The following is a 20,442-nucleotide window of genomic DNA, read 5'->3' on the forward strand; positions in this document are numbered from 1 at the left end:
TTTATTTCAAATTTAATGTAGAACATTTTTGTATAGAAGGTTGTTTATGCTAAATCGTATAGTTTTAAAAATATTAAAGAAAAACGTAAAAAACTACGAATTTACCGATTTCTCCCCCCTCTCCCCCCAAACTCGACGCTCAAAATGGTGTGACTTTTTTCTGAACATGTGGACCATATAAAATAATTTGGTGTTGGAGGATAACTTTCACTTTGGATGTCTGGATTTGGGTCTAGTTATACCATACTACTTGTGTGATAGTTCTGTCTCGTATTATATTGATGCACCTTGTGTTGTATTAGTTTTTCCATTATTGGTTCATTAGCATTTCGTAGCATTTTTGTCCAATAGAACATTTCAGCCTCTTCTATGCTCCTTCCTTTTGCCTATCTTGGGTCCAAGATTCATAGCCGTATGTCAGTATTGGGAATGGAAATATTAAGCAGTTGATCAACCTCATTTTTAGAGTTTGTGGAATTTGAGAGTCCTTCCAGATTTTGGCCATCTTTGCTATTACGAATTTTGCTAGATCATATCTACGTTTTATTTCTTCCTGTAGTGACCCTGTGTGTGTGATTAATGATCTCAGGTGCAAATAAGGTATAACTAAATAAACATTCGCGGATCAACTGTCGTAGGGACTACAGCTATGTCACTAACTGTAGATATGTTTATTGAACATGATACACACATACTATATAACTTAACATGTACATCTATACAATGCTTAATCGCCAAATCACAATACAACTGTACCATAACTGACACATTATATGGAGATATTTGTGCTGCGACCATTGCCGTCCCCAATCCCATTTAACACCATCGTGCACTGGGGATGAATGGCACAAGTGGAAAAGTATGGCCCAAGCGATGTTCAGAGAGCTGGCGAACTGTCCAAGATAATAGCCTTGGCACGATATGGCCCATTGTCGTGACTGCCAGCTTTTCGTCTCAAATAGAATGGACACGATGAGACAAATGGCAGAGAGGAGAACTAAAAAATGAGTAACTTTTCTAAATTGATAAATTATAATGCAGAGGGAACGGGCAGAGAGACTAATGATCGCTGACTCAGTATCACGTCACCATGATCGCAGACTCTGTATCTGTTCTAAATCGATAGGCTTATCAAATAGGACAACTCAGGTACGATCCTTGGCATAAACACCACAAAAATTTTATTTTCTAATTTTACTTAGGCTCCACCTTGCTAGAAACACTAAATACCTTAACCAGAAGGTTGCAGGAGTAAAATGTACAATAAGTAAATTGGTGCTGGTTGATAACAACAAACGGGTTCCATCCACATAACTTACTGTTGCTTAGGGAAGATTCGATGTTGCCTTGATATACGGGGCCAGATAAAAGAATCATGGGCTGTTGGCGAAAAGCTCATAGCAGGTGTGCCGAGGTCCCGAGGGCTTGATTTAATAATTTGTATCTAAATTTCCTCGGTTTTTAGGTTTGGAATTAACAAAACAATTTATTAAAGTTCAAACGTTTCGCCGAATTGCCATTGTCCATGACACTTTATAATAATAAAGCTATAGAGCACTGAGCTTGAGCCGCGTCTTCTGTTTCTGTTAGTTCTGGTTATTTTTCTGTTCTCCCTATCTAAAATTTATTTTCCAGTTGTTCCAAGCATTGCAACTGCACTGTTTCTAACAGAATTAGCCATTTTTCTCCAAATTGTATTGAGTCTCTCTTTCATCTTGCAACTTGTTTTTCCTGTATTTTTGTCCTTAATACACCTTATTTTTACCTGATTAATAAACTCAAATGGAGCTTCGCAGGCCACACTGCTAGACAAAAGGACCAACATTGGAACGCCACAATACAACGTTGGAGACCTTACGAAGGAAAACGACCAAGAGGAGGACCACAGATGAAATAGGTAGATGATATAAAAAGAATAGCCGGAACAAACTGGAAGTATGTTGCTCAGGATAGAGATCGATGGAAGTAATTGGGAGAGACCTATGTCCAAACATAGACGATAGAAGGCTACGAAGAAGAATCGATTATCCGATCACATCTGCTAATTCGCTTTTCTTTCCTCCATCAGAGACTATACCATCTCTATTTCTAGTGCTGCTTTGTCATTTCTATGTGAGCAAGAAATTTGTACTCTTAAGCGAGTGAATCCACCATCTCCCTTAAGTTTAAGGCTGGGCGAAAGGCCACAAGGGCGATAATTTACGGCGCCGTAAGAGCAGTAAACCCATTGGTTGACTAACTCCTCCACCAATTGTAGATGAAATATGAGTTAGTCAACCAATTCCTCGTCAGGTTTGCTGCTCTTACGGCGCCGTAAGGAGCCTTCGGGTACCTAAAGTTGGTTGACTAACTCCTATTTCATCTACAATTGGTGAAGGAGTTAGTCAACCAATGGGTTTACTGATCTTACGACGCCGTAAATTATCGCCCATGTGACCAATGCCTCGTCAGGTTTACTGCTCTTATGGCGCCGTAAGGCGCCTTCTGGCACCTAAAGTTAGTTGACTAACTCCTTTTTCATCTACAATTGGTGGAGGTGTTAGTCAACCAATGGATTTACTGCTCTTACGACGCCGTAAATTATCGCCCGTGTGGCCTTTCGCTTAGTGCAGCTTTTCAAGATGTATTTTTTGTCGATTTTGTCCCGTTGAGAATCCGTCTTATAATCTGGTCAACTTAGACATCAAAATAGTTGGCAAATAACAAAAATTGCCGGAGAGCCAAATTTTAGTGGAGAGCTAGTGTTTACCATAATAAATAAAGTTTTAAAAGTCTCCATCGATCCCATGTGTGCAACAAAAGTTATTCGGGGTCAAAGGTCAAAATTTGAGATTTTTTGAATTTTTCTCGAAAACGGTAAGTTTTATCAAGAAAAAACATCAAACCAAAGTTGTAGATCTTAAAATTCTCTACAAAAACACTCCTTACAATTTTTTTCCTAAGAGTTACCATTCCTGAGATGTCGCGATTGTAAAAGTTACTTTATACATTATATGCACATATAAGCCACGTATATACATAATGTGGCACTTAAGACAAGTATAAATGCCTATTTGTGTCTCTTTTATATAATATATCATACTATTCTGAAAACATTTCTTCAAAAGATAATCAGTCCCAAACTGAATTTCCTCTATCCACGTGTCCTTGAAAACCATTTGGCGGCTATACCATTGTTTGAAAAAGAACAGATTGTCTATTGTACACAATGGCTACAGTATTGTCCGTAGGTCTTGTTCATATATGTTTATTTTAGTGCTAAAGGTTCAGTTCAAGTGAATATAAGTACTTATTACAAGCGTCTACCATTAGCAGACATTACGGGCTTACAGTGACAGTGGTATTTGACGGCTACAGTGACTCGACAAGAATATTAAAGCTGCAGAACAACGTCGTCGAACTAAAAAAACATCATCGCGTTCCGAGATTATCTTTGATGAAAATATAACAGTTCCAGCGAATCAACAACAATTTTTCGCTAACATTAATAATAAATCTCGTTTCATTTCCATGTTAACTGACAAATTAACAGCTGCGAATATTGAAGTGAAACAAGATAAAAATGACGCAGATGTCCTTATAATTGAGACAGCAATTGAAAAATTTAAGGCAACAAACACAATAAAATTGTAGTTGGTGAAGATGTTGATTTGTTAGTACTGCTTACTGCAAGGACTCCAGTAGATAAAGTTATTTATTTTCTGAAACCTGGAAGGGCTCAACAGCGAACAGAGATATATTCTTCGAAAAGTTTGTCGGCTTATCCCAAATGCCAAAAGTACATTTTATTTTTACATGCGATAACCGGCTGCGACACTACGTCAGCAATGTACAGAAGGGGCAAAACGTCAGTATGTACTTAAATTATTCGAAAAAAAAAACAATAATTACGGAAGGAATTCGCTTTCTTCTTGCGGTTTATGGAGCTCCAAAAAAAATTAGTTGTCTTTATAAATACCGATACTTAACTTTTGTAAGCAATACGCGAAACAAGAAACAAGTATGTACAACTATTATGTCTTCCTCCAACATCAGCATCTGCTTTTCAACATTTGTATCGAGTATATTATCAAGTTCAAACATGGCTAGGTAATGAACTGAATCCAGAAGACTGGGGTTGGAAATTTATAGATAATACTCTGGAACCGATTAAAACCTTACTCCCACCTGCTCCAGATAAACTCCTTAACACTATTTTTTGCAATTGCAAAAAAGGTTGTAGTGTCAAATGTGGATGTAAAGAAGTCGGGTTGCTGTGTTCTCTAGCGTGTACCAACTGCCAAGGTCAGTCTAGCTCAAATGTCCAGTTTAGTACAACAGAGGAAGACTCCTGTGATTTTAATGAAGAGACCAATGACTCAGTCACATTTGAACAATTTTTGAACATCCAGCAAGAGGAAGAGGAAGAAGATGAAATCGAAGAAGACTTGACTGTTGAAGTAGACTTTCAAGAATATGAATCTGATTAAAATATCTAAAGAAATCAGTGGAGTAGGCCTACAGGGGAAACCAAGGTAAAAAAAAACTCGCCGAGTACACTACCTCACAGGTGGTGTGGAAACGTGTGCATATCATGTATAATGTGACTCTTAGAATCGCGATATCTCAGGAATGGCAACTTTTAGGAAAAAAATAGTAAGAACTATTTTTGTAGAGAATTTTAAGATCTACAACTTTGGTTTAAGGTTCTTTTTTGATAAAACTTACCGTTTTCGAAAAAAAATCCAAAAAATATCAAATTTTGACCTTTGACCCCGAATAACTTTTGTTGCACACATGGGATCGATGGGGACTTTTAAAACTTTATTTGTTATAGTATACCCTAGCTCTCCACCAAAATTTGGCTCTCCGGCAATTTTTGTTATTTCAAATGTCTATATAGACCGGGTTATTAATAGTTACACACAAAATTGAATATGAATGACATTCGCGTTTGAAAATGTTAAGTACTTAGTTAGAGCATAAATAGGGACATTCTTAATATAATTACGTATGTATGTAGGATGTCGTAAACCGTCACTGTTTATTTTTTCTCCATATGGGGTGGGCTGTATAGTGACTCAGACGCGCAGCTGTCTCCGACAAGCTTATGTAGAAAATAACCTGCGAGATATTATTGTGCATTTGTTATAACTATGCGGGGTGGCCGTTCTGAGCGACCCTGGGGTATCAGCAGCCGGGTGAGCATCGGTGGTACTATTTATCGATCGTTGGGGAGGACGTGACAAGCCTGGAATTGTTGGGCGAGCGTCGATATATAGGGTGTTCGTCATGCTTTTGCTATTGGCCGGAGCTATTTACGTGAAAATCGATATTTTAATATTATATTTATATTAAAATCATTGGACAATACTATTAATGAAGGCGTACGCCTTGATATAATAATGATTATTCACTAAATAACAGTATGGGAAATGGCCTGTATGGGAAAATGACATTCTAACTAACTTAAAAATTATATTAGGGAGGGAGTAAAAGCGTAAAAGTATACGAATTTATGGTAGATGGAAGTATTTTCAGAATACTTTTCGTTGAAATTTTGCCACGTTGGATAGACAGGTAGTGAGATACATTCTTAAATCTTCCCTTTGTCTTTTTTCATCCAACATTCGTATCAGTAGCGGATCTACGGGGAGGGAAAATGGGAAATTTTCCCCCTAACAAGGTCCAAAATTAAAGAAAAAAGTTGTTGAAACATAAAAATATATTAGCTGACATGAAACTTCAACCACAGACATATGAATTCAACCCAATAAACACGATAGTTAGGAAAATTAATGGAACTTAATGCATATAAGTTATCATTTATGTTTTTTATGTAGAGGGTTTATCTTTTTTATGTCTTTTGGTTGGTGTTTCATTGGAAGTTCCCCCCTAAAGCAAATTTCCCCTCCCAAGGTAAATGTCTAGATCCGCCACTGATTCGTATGGTTTACAAATAATAGAAACCAATATTTCTTCGGAAATAAAACTTTGAACTATTTCAGAAGTATTTATGTTACCTTATACAGATCCACTCCTCGATTGTAACTAATTGTAGATTCGGCCATTTTATCATTTCGGCTGTTATTCGAATCTTAAATTAGAAGCATTGATAATAGACAAGGTGCTAGTATAGTATGCGGTCTACCGTCTCGCTTCTACTATAGCTTGGTCTACCGCTAGATGCAGTGTATAATCTGTATTTATTACAGTACCGGCAAAAAATCTTTACAAAGTGAATAAACGCATAAATCAGAAAAATTATTACTTTAATTTTACAAATTTGTGGCTTACAAACTAAAATAGTAAATTGATATGACAAAGAATTAATTTGTAAAATTAAAATAATGCTTCTGATTTATGCGTTTTATTCAGTTTGTAAAAATTTTCATCATTATGTGAAAACCCTTCTGTGAAAAGGTTATCGTGTTGTTTAGCGGCACAGGTATACAGTGCCGACAAAAAACTTTATAATATGAGTAAAACACATAAATCAGAAGAAGTATTATTTTAATTTTACAAATAATTAATAGCTTGTCATATCATGATATATTTTAATTGGGAATAAGCCACCAAATTGGCTATGACTGTTATAATTGGGAGTTGATAAAAAACATCAAAACAAGAAAGCTGGAATATTTGGGCCACATTACTAGTGGTGCGAAATATGAGATATTAATGCTCATGATGCAGGGCAAAATTAAGGGAAAAAGATCCATAGGTAGAAAAAGAATTTCCTGGTTGAGAAACTTAAGAGAGTGGTATAGTTGCAGCTCAGTAGATCTTTTCAGAGCAGCCGCCAGTAAGGTACGGATAGCTGTGATGGTAACCAACCTTCAATATAGGAGAAGGAACTACAAGAAGAAGAAGTTATGATTGTTTATGAACTGACTGGTAGACCGCATACTATAGTAGAAGAATATTATTATACAGTATGACGCAAAAGTATAGGGTACATTCCATGTCAAATCACTCAGGCAAAAATTTTGGATCTCAGATTTGTCTGAAAATTGGTATATAGCTTCTGCGGGACGTAAAAATAAGATATTTAAGGTCAAAAAATCTTCTTCTTTTTTTCTCAAAATGTTATTTTATGCGATTTTACAGTGATTTGGTGTTTATTTAAACAAATTTGCATTTTCTGTCGTATAGTATCAATGAAAAACAATATTTTAATAGAAAGGACTCAAGAATGTCATTATATGGCATTATAACAAGTTATTTTGAATCAAAACAAGTTTTTGATCAAATTTTATAGTGTAAAAAACGTTAAAATACCGTTTTTTACATTTTCCACTCCCAAAATACATCATCATCGATTTGGCTGAAAATTTGCCCACAGATAGCCAAAAGATAGGACTTTAAGTGGTTAGAAGGATTTGAATTATATTACAATACCAAAAAAGTTACATGCAGTAATATCAGACTCAAAGGTATATATTAGTCCAGTCGGTATAGCATTAGACCTTGAATGCCGAGCTGCCCAAAATTTTATTTTTCTGATCTTTAGCGGAGTCAATAGTAGCCTAAATTTAAAATCACTAATGAATTCCTCCGTTACGTTAGCCGCCATCTAGATTTTAAAGGAGAACCTGTTTTGCTCAATATCTCCGCCATTTTAAACTTTTCGACAAAAATGGTAGGAACTGAAATTGTTCCAAATAAATCGTACTTACAATTATTACAATTTCTTTTTAACAATTTTTGTCGTGAGGTCGATATTTTCGAGTTAATTGTACTTACAGTAGACGCCTATATTTTTGACTATAATATTGCATGTAACTTTTTTGGTATTGTAATATAATTCAAATCTTTCTCACCACTTAAAGTCCTATGTTTTGTCTTTCTGTGGGCAAATTTTCAGTCAAATCGATTATGATGTATTTTGGGAATGGAAAAAAATGTAAAAAAAAACGGTATTTTAACGTTTTCTCCACTATAAAATTTGATCAAAAGCTTGTTTTGAATCAAAGTAACTTGTTATAATGCCATATAATGACATTTTTGAGTCCCTTCTATTAAAATATTATGTTTTCCATTGATACTTTACGATAGAAAATGCAAATTTGTATAAATAAACACCAAATCACTGTAAAATCGCATAAAATAACATTTTGAGAAAAAAAGAAGAAGATTTGTTGACCTTAAATATCGTATTTTTACGTCCCGCAGAAGCTATATACCAATTTTCAGACAAATCGTAGGTCCAAAATTTTTTTTGCTCCAAAATTGAGTGATTTGAAATGGAATGACCCATAGAATAAATTGATTACTTCAGGAACGGACGATCTCGAAAAAAATCTCAAAATACGTCAATTTTAATTTTTGAATGGCCATCAACTACTGTGTATATTATAAATATGTTGCATCTCGGAAATATCTCGGATAATTTAAAAAGTTTTGACGAACTACGCTTTTGTTTATGTATATGACCATATACATATAAGTATATTGTACCTGTAATGCCTGGTTGCACCATCAGATGTAAATCCTTATGCTGGGGCCACACTGGCGTCTACTGCCGTTAATTATCGCATTATTTGACATATTTCTGATGCAAATAATGCGATAATTAACGGTATTAGACGCTAGTGTGGCCCCAGCTTTAAAATTTAAGCTGAGCTTCGCTAAGCTGGAGCTTAAGATCTGTTGGTGCGACCAGGCATAAATGTCCAACAATGTTGTAGCCCCGTTCAATGATTTTAATCTGTTTGTCCTTTGTCCAGTGTGTTTTGTTTGTATTGTTAATTTTAAGTAAGTCTACGACATTCTGAGATATCTTACTTTTTCTGACGAAATGCCACTGATGATGCTTAGAGCGAAAGTACTTGGACAAGATTTAATAAATAGCTGTGCTCTATGTCTGTTTTTATTTGTAAAATTCGTATATCCGAGCATTCAACCATACCTTACTGTATCTTTTTTAATTCAACAAGTTTTTCGTGCATCTGCAACGTGTACATATTGTATATATTATATATTAACTGCCATTACTTTGCACATTCTACTTCCATTGAGATTGTTCTGGAAGTGGAATAAAAGTAATATTAGCTTTACTTCTTCAGTCATCTACTAACCTGCAGCTCATATTATGTGTTTAGCCTGATTCAGCATATGCCATATATGGTGAAGTTTGAAAAGTTACGTGTTTTGGCGTTAAGTTACTGCTAACTTAGTTATTTGTACACCATCTTTGCGCAAACATATTTGCGCCCTATACTGTTTTATTTTCAAGATTTACTTGGCCCATCCCGCTAAAATAAGTTTTTTAACTTCACCATAATTGGCGTTTGTTGTATTTACATAGGTCTTTGTAAAAAGAATAACTTTATGACAGCTTTTAATTTGGACTACTTTATTTTCAGAAACAATGGACGATCAGCATTATTGCTTACGTTGGAACAATTACCAGAGTAATATGACGTCGGTATTTCATCAACTCTTACAGAATGAAGATTTCGTTGACGTTACTCTGGCCTGTAATGACCTTTCGTTAAAAGCTCACAAGGTAAGATATGAATGATCATATTCTTTTGCTAAAATAAAATGATTAAGTCTAACAAAATTAGGTATACACAGTACTACAACCTTGTATCATACCACCAAAAACAGGTTTCATTCCTAATTTTTACTATCTCGACCTTACTTCATACCTTAATTTCAGAATCCTTTTTTGAATCGACCGTGCAATCTATTCAAAGCCTTATAAAAATAATTAAAGCGACCCTATGGTCATTCGAACCGTACCTATATATACATTTTTTGTTTTTACGTAATATAATGCTACCAAAAGATTTTCATGTTCGACTACAAGAACACTATATTTGCTTCGATTACAAACTACAACCCACAAAAAGTTCTTTAAAAGTTGTCGGTTAAATATAAATATACGTTAAAACGGTTGAAAACACGTTGTTCCCCTTTTTCTAAGATTCCTATACAAGGCTGTTTTCTGTCTCGGTACAATGATTATTTGATTATCTATGTGTATCTATATATCTGAGTACATATTTGTAGTTAATGAAAAAACTTCTTTCAACACCATCTGATGTAACTAAGACATTTTTCAAATTTACAGTAATATTTGGTTTTAAATTTAAAAGGTTCGGAAAATGTCCCATTTAGTACTTGAACTGCTTCAGAAAGAACCTGGTAACCACTGATTTTTTTTTTCATGATTGCTTTAAATTTTTGAAAAATCTCCTTTCCAATAATTCCAATATTAATTGAGGCCATGAGAGCCAGAGTGGTCTAACTGATTTTAACAATACTTTACATAATCAAAGAAAATGATCAGAAGATAACAGTGTCCGATTGTTTTAATAGTTTTATGTTGGCCAAGAATCATTATTGGTCAACATAAAATTACTAAAACAATCGGACATTAATAGCTTCTGATCATTTTCTTTGATTATGTAAAGTAATGTTAAAATCACTTAGGCCACTCTGGCTCTCATGGCCTCAATTACCTTTAACGGTTTGCTACAATGATTCAATTCTTTAAATAACGATGTACTATTTCTAATAATGATAAGTTTGATTCTAATTGATAAATATTTACTTCGAGTTAACCTTATTTTTAAGGACAAAACGATAAGCTATATTGAATATAAAACATCTGAACATAAGCCTCTTCAAGTCTTCGTTTCCGTTGTTTATTGTTGTACGCTACTTGTAGCCAATTTTTCCCGGCAGTCCTTTTCAGATCATCTCTCCATCTTATAGGAGGTCTGCCTCTGGGTCTTTTGTGTTGGTATGGTCTCCAGATTAGAATTGTTCTGTGCCATTTGTTTAGATCGCTCCTAGATAGCTATATGTCTAGCTTATTCCCATTTCAATTTTAATGCTTTTTGTACCACATCGGTGACTTTGGTTTTCTGTTTTATTCATGTGTTTGTTTTCCTGTCCTTAAGTGATATGCCTAGCAGTGCTCTTTTCATTGCGTGTTGAGTGACTCTAAGTATGTTCATATTATTTTTTGTGATTGTCCATGTTTGTGCCCCATATGTTAATATCGGAATAATGCATGCGTCAAAAACTTTAGATCTAAGATGTAGTTGAATTTGCTGATTTCTGAGTATATAGTTCAGAATGCTGCCCATGCTAACTTTCTTCTTCTTTTTAGTTCTTCTGTTTGAATTTCCCTATTTAGTATTATTTTTTGGTCTAAGGCTACGGCTCCACGGGCGGGAAATTGACGCTAGCAGTAGCAGTAAAATGAATTTAAGGTTCCGCGGAACGAAATAGGGATAGCCGAACTGTACCGACTACAGGACTTGTGCGTAGTCGGTTCAGTTCGGCTATTCCCATTCCGTTCCGCGGAACCTTAAGTTCATTTTACTGCTACTGCTAGCGTCAATTTCTCGCCCGTGGAGCCGTAGCCTAAGTATATTATATTCTTCACCTGTTTCTATAACTTTGTCGTTTATTATTGTCACGGTTTCTTCGGAGTACATGACTTTTGTTTTGTTTAAATTCATTTTTAGTCCTATTTTAGAAGATTCGGTATGTAGTTCTGAAAGCATGGTTTGCAGTTCCTGTAGGTCAGTAGCTATCATGGTTATGTCATCCGCAAATCGTAGATTACTGAGGTAGCGGCCATTGATGTTTATTCCCTTATATTTCCAATTTAGGTTTTTAAAAACGTCCTCCAAAACTAAGGTGAACAGTTTGGGTGATAGAGTGTCTCCCTGTTTGACTCCCCTGTTTAATAGTACAGGGTTCGTATATTCATTAGTTACGGTACATTACGATACCAAAATTTGAGATATCTAGAGATATTCAAACAAAATTAAATAATGGGATTTCCAATATATTTGTTGATTTATTACATGATTATCTATTGGAAAAGGTCTTGGGCCCACACTTAATAAAAATTTATTATCTCCCTCACGAGCCTTTTTTTATTGAGTTATTCATGTCGAGTCGGACAACTTTTGTATTTCGGAAAATTTTTGGGAATATAGAAGCGTTTTTTAAATATAGAGGTTTCTAAAGTTTGGTGCATCCGACAACTGGAGTACCCTTAAAACTTGTCGGACAATATTACCACTTAATTGTGAAGATTTTTGTCAACAATCCTGCAAAAATCAGCTGTGAGGCTATAAATTTTATGACTCTACGACGCACATACGGAGTCGTAAATGATGATTTTTTTTGCAGGTTTGTTTGATCAATATACTTAAAATTAACTGGTAATATTGTCTGACAAAATTTTAAGTTTACTCGAGTTGTCGGACACACCACACACCAATTAGAAACCTCTATATCTACGAAATGCCCCCCCCCCCAGAAAATTTTCCGAAATAGAAAAGTTGTCCAACTCGACAAGGTAACTGAATAAAACAATCACATGAGGAAGATAATTTTTGTTTAAGTGTGGGTCCAAGGTGTATGTATGTTACGGACAATGACGTAAATCCGGCTAATAACGTTATTGGCCGGCCAATATCGACAATGGTCGGTTGAATTGGTCATTGTCGACAATGGCCGGATATTAACGTTATTGTCCATAGAAACTGGACATTGATGATAATTTTAAATTCTTGATAACATTTCTATCATTGCCCGGCCAATGTCGACAATGTCCGTTGTTAATCGGTCAATGTTGAAATTTTGACTAAAAGAAAGGTTATGTGTAGGTTTACTATTGTTTACTTCATGTGTGTATATTGTGTAGGTATTGTTTTCGTGCTGAAATTACTTGTAAATTTATTTAATAAGTTAGTGTTATCATGGATATCAACGATGTGCGCACTCGTTTTAATAATTATATAAACTTAATAGTCAAGTCAAAACGTGATGATAATAAATCATTTTTAAACTGTGACAAATACAATAGCCGAATAAGTGAAATTAAAGAAGCGAAAAATATTTTGAGAACACCGGGTGCTAAAAAACAACAAAGCACTATAGAATGAAATTCAATGATCAAGCCAGCTCCCGCCAGCCACCTGCCTCTTGGAAGTTTAAACATTAATTTAAGCGAAAAACCATTGTTTATTTGTGAAATAAACATTTTTTTCTTATCCATGACAGCAGTAAAATGTATTTTGAATTAAATAAATTACATGCAGTCTTCTTTTTTTTGTTAAATAATTTAATTAAAAAAAATTTTTTTGGACACCCTTTATAATTAATTATGTAAGTGTTTATGTTACTTAATAGATAATTGAATAACCTTTCAAATAAGGTAGCACACGACCCCTATTGTCATTTAAAAAAATCATCGATTACGTCATCACACCCAGATGGATGACATCACTAGTATGCCATATATGCCAAAATATCATAATTTAAAAATAAAAATCGACCTGTTTCGGGATTTTTCCTTAAAGTCGCCGATTTACGAATTAACGAATTTATTCCTTTCATTTGCACCATACTGTATATAAAAATATTATTTTTCCTTGTTTGTATTTATGAATATGTTACCCATATTATGATAAATAAAAACGTTTTATTTGTTTGTAATAACTACTTATTAGGAAATGGTTGAATGCTCGAATAAATGAATTTTAAAGTCAAAAGGCAGATATCGAGCACTGAATTTAATTAAATCTTGCCCAAGTATACTTTCGCTCACAAGAGCATCCTCAGGGGCATTTCGTCTATAAAAAGAAGGTATCCTCGAATGTCATTTAATTAATATAAATAATTTTTTTTATATAAATATTTTTTTTATAAATAATTTTGGTGGCAAATTTCAGTGTTTAGTTAGATGTTAATTTAAGTTTGCCACCAAAATTATTTATATTAATTAAATGACATTCGAGGATACCTTCTTTTTATTGACGAAATGCCCCTGAGGATGTCTTGTGAGCGAAAGTATACTTGGGCAAGATTTAATTAAATTCAGTGCTCGATATCTGCCTTTTGACTTTAAAATAACTACTTATATTTCTGCAACTACTTTCAGAAACATCTTAGTATCTCACTTTAAACACTTATTGACTTACACCGATTGGCTTCTAAGGCATCGATTTATCAACATTGGCCATTTGCTTCTGACCACTGTCGTTATTGACCGGTTATTGATGAAAAATCTAATTTTACGTTAAGTTTTTACAATATTGGCCAATATTTAAGGTTATTGTCGTTAATGGCCGGGCATTGTCGTTAATAACCAAGGAAAATGGACATTCACGATATTGCCCGGCCATTAACGTCAATGTCCAATTTATATCATTGACCGTAACATATACATAGTTTGGAGTAATACATAGTATATAGGACGTTTGACATTTTTGCATTTTAATGCATAATATGCAATTTGCATAATATTTGCCTGTCGTTGTGAATAATAAAGTATTCATTACTAAAGGCAATTCGCCGAAATGTTTGAACAACGATAAAAATATACTACTTCTGTTTTGTATTAATGATTAATATTAATGACTAATCTTGTAAATACACAAAAAAATTAATTCTTAATGTATAAAAAAAGATACTTTATATCAACGCGAAAAAAATTTCAAAACAAAAAAATATAATATGCTCAAGTATTTTTGCTCTACCTACTACAGTAATCGTTTCAGCCGACCAAACCTGTATACATATATTGGTTAAGTACTTCCAAGACCCAAACGGAGACAAACAAAGGAAAAAACCGTTAAACTTTACCCGCCCGATGTCCCCCCATTAAGTTTCAACATGTTTTTCTTTTCCAGGTAGTGCTATCGGCGTGCTCGTCGTATTTCCAAAAGCTGCTTTTAGAAAACCCCTGCAAGCACCCGACGATCATAATGCCTCAGGATGTCGGTTACGAAGATCTGAAATTCATCATCGAGTTCGTCTACAAGGGGGAAATCGACGTATCTCATGCGGAACTTCAGGTAGGTTCTTATGTTACATTGTCGCTCGCAAAGAATGTATAAGTGGGCAGGTAAGAAGAGAAACGTTAAGGAAACGTCCGAAAAAGAAAAAAACGTTAATGTCGTCTTGTCGTTGCCGTTACTTTATCATTAAGAACACGTACCGATGAAAGAAACACTTAAAAATATTTAGTAAGTTTTGTTTCACCGAAAATCCGAATACATTAATGTTGTAGTCAGAAATATGTGAATATTAGCATAAATTAGTCATTTCATCATCAGACATATACTAAAATCATAATCAAGATGCACTAGAAATAAACAAACCAAGACTCTTGAATGTTACGAGGAACACTTATTTGAAAACTAATTAATTCAAATTTTTTGCATATATGGAATAATTTAGTCGGACATTAAACGTTGAAGACACCACGGGTATTATAGATAATAACTCTTTCGATCAACGTATATCCCTCGGGCCAAAGGCCCTCGGTATATACACCATTGTTCTCAAGCGTTCTTATCCTTGGTACCTTAATAACTATAATATACATATATTTAATTACATTTGGTGCAGTATAATTGGTCCAAAGGAAGGCCTAACCCAGACATCCAAAGTGAAAGTTTTCCTCCAACGCCAAATTGTTCTATATGGTCCACATATTGTTCAGACACAAGTCACACTATTTTGAGTGTCGGGTTTGGGAGGGGAGGGTGGGAGAAGAAATCGGTAAATTCGTAGTTTTTTACGTTTATATTCGTCAATATTTATAAAAATATGTGGTTTAGCATGAACAACTTTCTATACAAAAATGTTCTACATTAAATTTGAAATAAAAAAGGTCCGATGTATAATCCTTCTAAAATGAACGGTTCCAAAGTTACGAAGGTAGTACATATACATAGTATAATTATTGGTCCAAAAGAAGGCCTAACCCAGACATCCAAAGTAATAGCTATTTGTATAACAAGGGAGGAAAGTGATACTTTTCCTCCCGAGAATGAAGTTTACTGCCCGACGCGTAGCGGAGGGCAGTAATCATTCAAGGGAGGAAAAGGCACTTTACTCCCATGTTATACATATGGTTTTTCCACCTTTCTCAAATAATAAGTCATTTTTCATTTTTACTTAATTTATTTATGTAACTAACCAACAAAATTTATTATAACTAAAACTAACAAGTATGTACAATATAACTGTCAACTGTCAAATATAAGTCAAATTATGAATGTAAACATTGTTAAATCAAAATAACAATTTACTGTTTTTTACCATCCTGCAAAATACAGGGTGTTTTATAAATAAACGTTAAAATGTATAGATGCTTACGTAATAGAAAATATATTGTACAGGGCGTCAATAAGTTATATTTCATGAATGAAATACCATGACGTCACTTTTACTTTTCCTCCCTAGGGAGGAAAAGTACAACTTTGCTCCCTACAATCAGGTCCGGAAAAGTATACTTTTCGTAGAGGTAGGTGGAAAAACTTTTTCTCCAACATTAAATTGTTCTATATGGTCCACATATTGTTCAGTAAAAAGTTACATCATTTTGAGCGTCCAGTTTGGGGGGAGATGGGGGAGAAGTCGGTAAATTAGTAGTTTTTTTACGTTTTTCGTCAATATTTCTAAAACTATGTTTTAGCGTAAACAATGTTCTATATAAAAATCTTCTACCTAAAATTTAAAACAAAAAAGATCCGATACATAATTGTTATAAAATCAACTGTTCCACAGTTACGGAGGGTAAAAAGTCGAGGTTTTCGATACTTTTTATATTTTTTGGGCAATTCATAATATTATTACTGATGAAAAAAAATTTTCTTTAACAGGATTGTGTTTTGTAAATAAAATCATGTTAAAGAAAATTTCTTTCATCAGTAATAATACTATAAATTGCCCAAAAAATATAAAAAGTATCGAAAACCTCCACTTTTCAGCCTCCGTAACGCTGGAACCGTTGATTTTATAACAATTATGTATAGGTCCTTGTTTTAAATTTTATGTAGAACATTTTTGTATAGAACATTGTTTACCCTTAAGCATAGTTTTAGAAACATTGACGAAAAACGTAAAAAAACTAGTAATTTACTGACTTCTTCCCCATCTCCCCCCAAACCGGACGCTCAAAATGGTGTTACTTTTTACTGAACAATGTGTGGACCATATAGAACATTTTGGTGTTGGAGGAAAACTTTTACTTTGGATGTCTGGGTTAGGCCTTTTTTGGACCAATTATACTATACTACCTCAGTAACTTTGAAACCGTTCATTTTAGAAGGATTATGAATAGGGACTTTTTTATTTCAAATGTAGAATATTTTTGTATAAAAGGTTGTTCATGCCAAACCGCATAGTTTTAGAAATATTGACGCAAAACGTAAAAAACTACGAATTTGCCGATTTCTCCCACCCCAAACCCGACGCTCAAAATGGTGTGACTTTTTTCTGACCATTATGTGGACCATATAGAACAATTTGGTGTTGGAGGATAACTTTCACTTTGGATGTCTGGGTTTGGGTCTAGTTATAGTTATACCATACTAATCCGTAATACATTTGTTACATTATGTCTTTTATCATTATTTTTAATTTTTCCGTTAGGTTAATTTTTTCATAATTTTCCGTAAAAGAATGTACGTGACGAATTAAAATTTCACAACTCTCTTTTCTCACTTCTGTTATTCATTGTAATCATCGAAAAAGCTAACAACGTCACAACGAAAGACTAAAAGAAATATACCTAAATTTATCATTATCTCCTGCTATGATTGTGTTAACCGAAGTTGCACATAAAGTTACGTGTCGTGGAAAAAATGTTATAAAAGATCAACGACCTGACTATAAGCACACGTAGAGTGTCTCAGTAGTTCTTGCGTTGCACTGTTTAGTTTGTACATAGATGTTCTAATTTACAAGGAGGTTTTGATATTTATATTATACATACTACTTGTTTAGACATAATAATATAGATAAATAGAGAAAGGGTTAAAAACAAATATACATAATTTGTGTTGCAAATTATTTTAGATAATATGTTACATGCTAGCATTTATTTTAGAATATTTTATCGAATACATATCATAATAATTACTAGTTTAAACGTAAATATAATAAGGAGTTAAATAATAAATAAATAGTCATTACAAATGGAGAAGATATTCTCTTATCTAGACCAGTGATTCCCAAAGTGGTCTAAAACCTGTAAATGTAAGTAGTCTCCTCCTCCTCCTAAGTGCCTTCTCTATTGAGGTTGGTGATCAATATGGCAAATTTCTCTCTATTGTGGGCTTGACAATTAAGTCATTCCCTGTTGTGTGGGTCCAATCTCTGATGTTTCGGAGCCAGGATTTTTTCTTTCTTCCTATACCCCTTTTACTTTCGAATTTGCCTTCTAATATTACCTGGAGTTGCTCAAGTTCCCTATGGCGCATTACGTGTCCTAGATATGACGTCTTTCTAATTTTGATTGTATTGACCAGATGAGGACGTGTGTTCATTATTTCCAGTACTTCTTCATTTGTAGTTTTGGTGGTCCAGCTTATTCTTAGCATGCGGTAATACATCCACATTTCAAATGAATTCAGTTTGTTGACGTCATACTGTTGTAATGTCAAGGTCTCACAGCCAAATAGTATAGCACGTAATAGAGACCACACATAACACTTTAGTGTGCTCAATCTTATTGTACTGATAGCTTGGGGTTACAGAGCCCAGGGCACAAGTAGTCTACGTGGGCGAAATGAAATTACCCCTATTTTCATGAAATGAAAATGGGAGGTCAGTGACAAAAGATTTCAAAAATTGCAAAAAGCAGTATAATTGATATAATTTTGACATTAAAAAGATTTGACATTAAAGATAATTTCAAATACGAAAAGACACATGCAGTAGAATTAGACGGAAAAACTAGAGCAAGTGAAATATTTTAAATATTATATAGGAGCAATAATTGAATCAAATGGTAAACAAGACATGGAAATAAATGAGTGAATGGAACGAACAGGAAGCTTATTTAACACTATGAAAACAACATTTTTGAGGAAAAAAGAGATACCGGAGAAAGTAAAAACGGCAGCCGTTAGATCAGTAGTTAGACCAACAATCATGTATAGCAGCGAAACATAGACATTGATGGGTAGACAAAAATACACAGTAAATGCTATGGAAATGAGGTTCCTGAGGAAAATAGCAAACAAAAAGAGAACGGACAAAATACGAAACGAAACAAGCAGACAAAACCTAAACTAGAACCAATCAATGAAAAAATAGTAGAGGGTCAACTTAGATGGTTCGGGCACCTACGTAGAATGTCGAACGAGAGACTGACAAAACGAGTATTCGAAACGAGAGTGCAGGGGAAAAACACAAGAGGAAAACCAAGAGTTATGTGGGTAGATGAAATCAGGAAAGAAGTGGAGAAGAAAGGATTGACATTAGAAAGTGCAAGAAATCTAACACAAGATCGGAAAGCATGGAAATTACAATGCCAAACTCAACTCCACCAGTCTTAACCTAAAGGTAGAAAGGCTAAGTAAGTAAGTAAATAAAATTATTCCAAATACTTATACTTATGTACGCTGGATGTCGAAAGGCTACTGCTTGACATTAATTTTACACTATTTGAATCTGTTTTAGGGTTTCTCGATACTAAATATGAAAATTTGAAAGAAAATTTATTGAAGAGAAAAACAGACATTGCTTATTATTTGACAGATTTGTTTGCTTTTAATATGGTGAACTTGTAGTTGCAAGGTAACAGTCTAATAAGGTAATAAATCATTTCAGCGTTTATTGCCAGAATTAAATTGATGTAGCAAAACTTTGGACAGTACGAATTTTTCCCAATTTTCCAATTTGTCCCAGGTAATCTGCCAGGTAGACGATGTTTCAATCTATGTCCCACATTTGAATGCCCATCTATTCAGATTTTGAAACTAGATTTGAGGATATTTTAACACTGGTAATACATCAATGGATTATCAATCCATTTGCTGACGTTGAAGAAACTGATGTTAGTTACAAGAGGAATTGATTGGAATAAGCACCAACGAAGAACGTGTACTGTTTACAAACAGGTATCAACAATGCTGGCCTTAAAAGACATACACACCTGTTACTTATCTCATATTATGGAATACTGCGAGAAAGTTTTTAATTACTTTTCCATCTTCATACCTAGTAGAAAGGAGTTTCAGCATTCAGCGCACTTATAAATCTCATAACAAAAAAAACAAACTGGACATCAGTTTGTGTTGTTTTTTTTTACTTTTTCTCAATATAGGTATTTCACTACTGTTAGAAATTGAATCTTTTAAAGTGAATAGAAGGGGGTCTCTCTAAAGTTGAAAAACATGACAAGAGGTTTACGAGAGAAAAAGTTTAGAACCTCTGATCTAGATACTCTGACACTAAAGAGTCAAGTTGTGTGCCAGTATAATGTTGTATGTCATATTTTTATAGAATATTATTTATTTTAAATAATATTATTATTTGGACATGGAAAGCATGCCACGCATGAAAACAAAGAAAAGGTGTTTTGTGTTATTTTTAATATTTTCGATATCTATGCTCTATGTTTAAATTAGTTCTTCCAACAACGTTCTATAAATTCTCTACTCTGCCACTCTATGTGATTAATTC

General features: G+C 34.0%; 1 protein-coding gene across 3 annotated transcripts in view; it reads left to right on the forward strand.

Moving 5' to 3' along the window:
* Window positions 1-20,442, forward strand: part of LOC114336046 (protein bric-a-brac 2) — a 259,104-nt gene that overhangs the window by 58,550 nt on the left and 180,112 nt on the right. For all 3 annotated transcript variants that reach the window (XM_050646564.1, XM_050646565.1, XM_050646566.1), the window contains 2 exons: window positions 9,348-9,490; window positions 14,652-14,816. In XM_050646564.1, coding sequence (XP_050502521.1) covers window positions 9,348-9,490; window positions 14,652-14,816 — 308 coding nt within the window. The remainder of the gene's footprint in view (window positions 1-9,347; window positions 9,491-14,651; window positions 14,817-20,442) is intronic.

Source organism: Diabrotica virgifera, chromosome 3 (genome assembly GCF_917563875.1).
Source record: "Diabrotica virgifera virgifera chromosome 3, PGI_DIABVI_V3a".
In the NCBI taxonomy this organism is placed as follows: Eukaryota; Metazoa; Arthropoda; class Insecta; order Coleoptera; family Chrysomelidae; genus Diabrotica; species Diabrotica virgifera.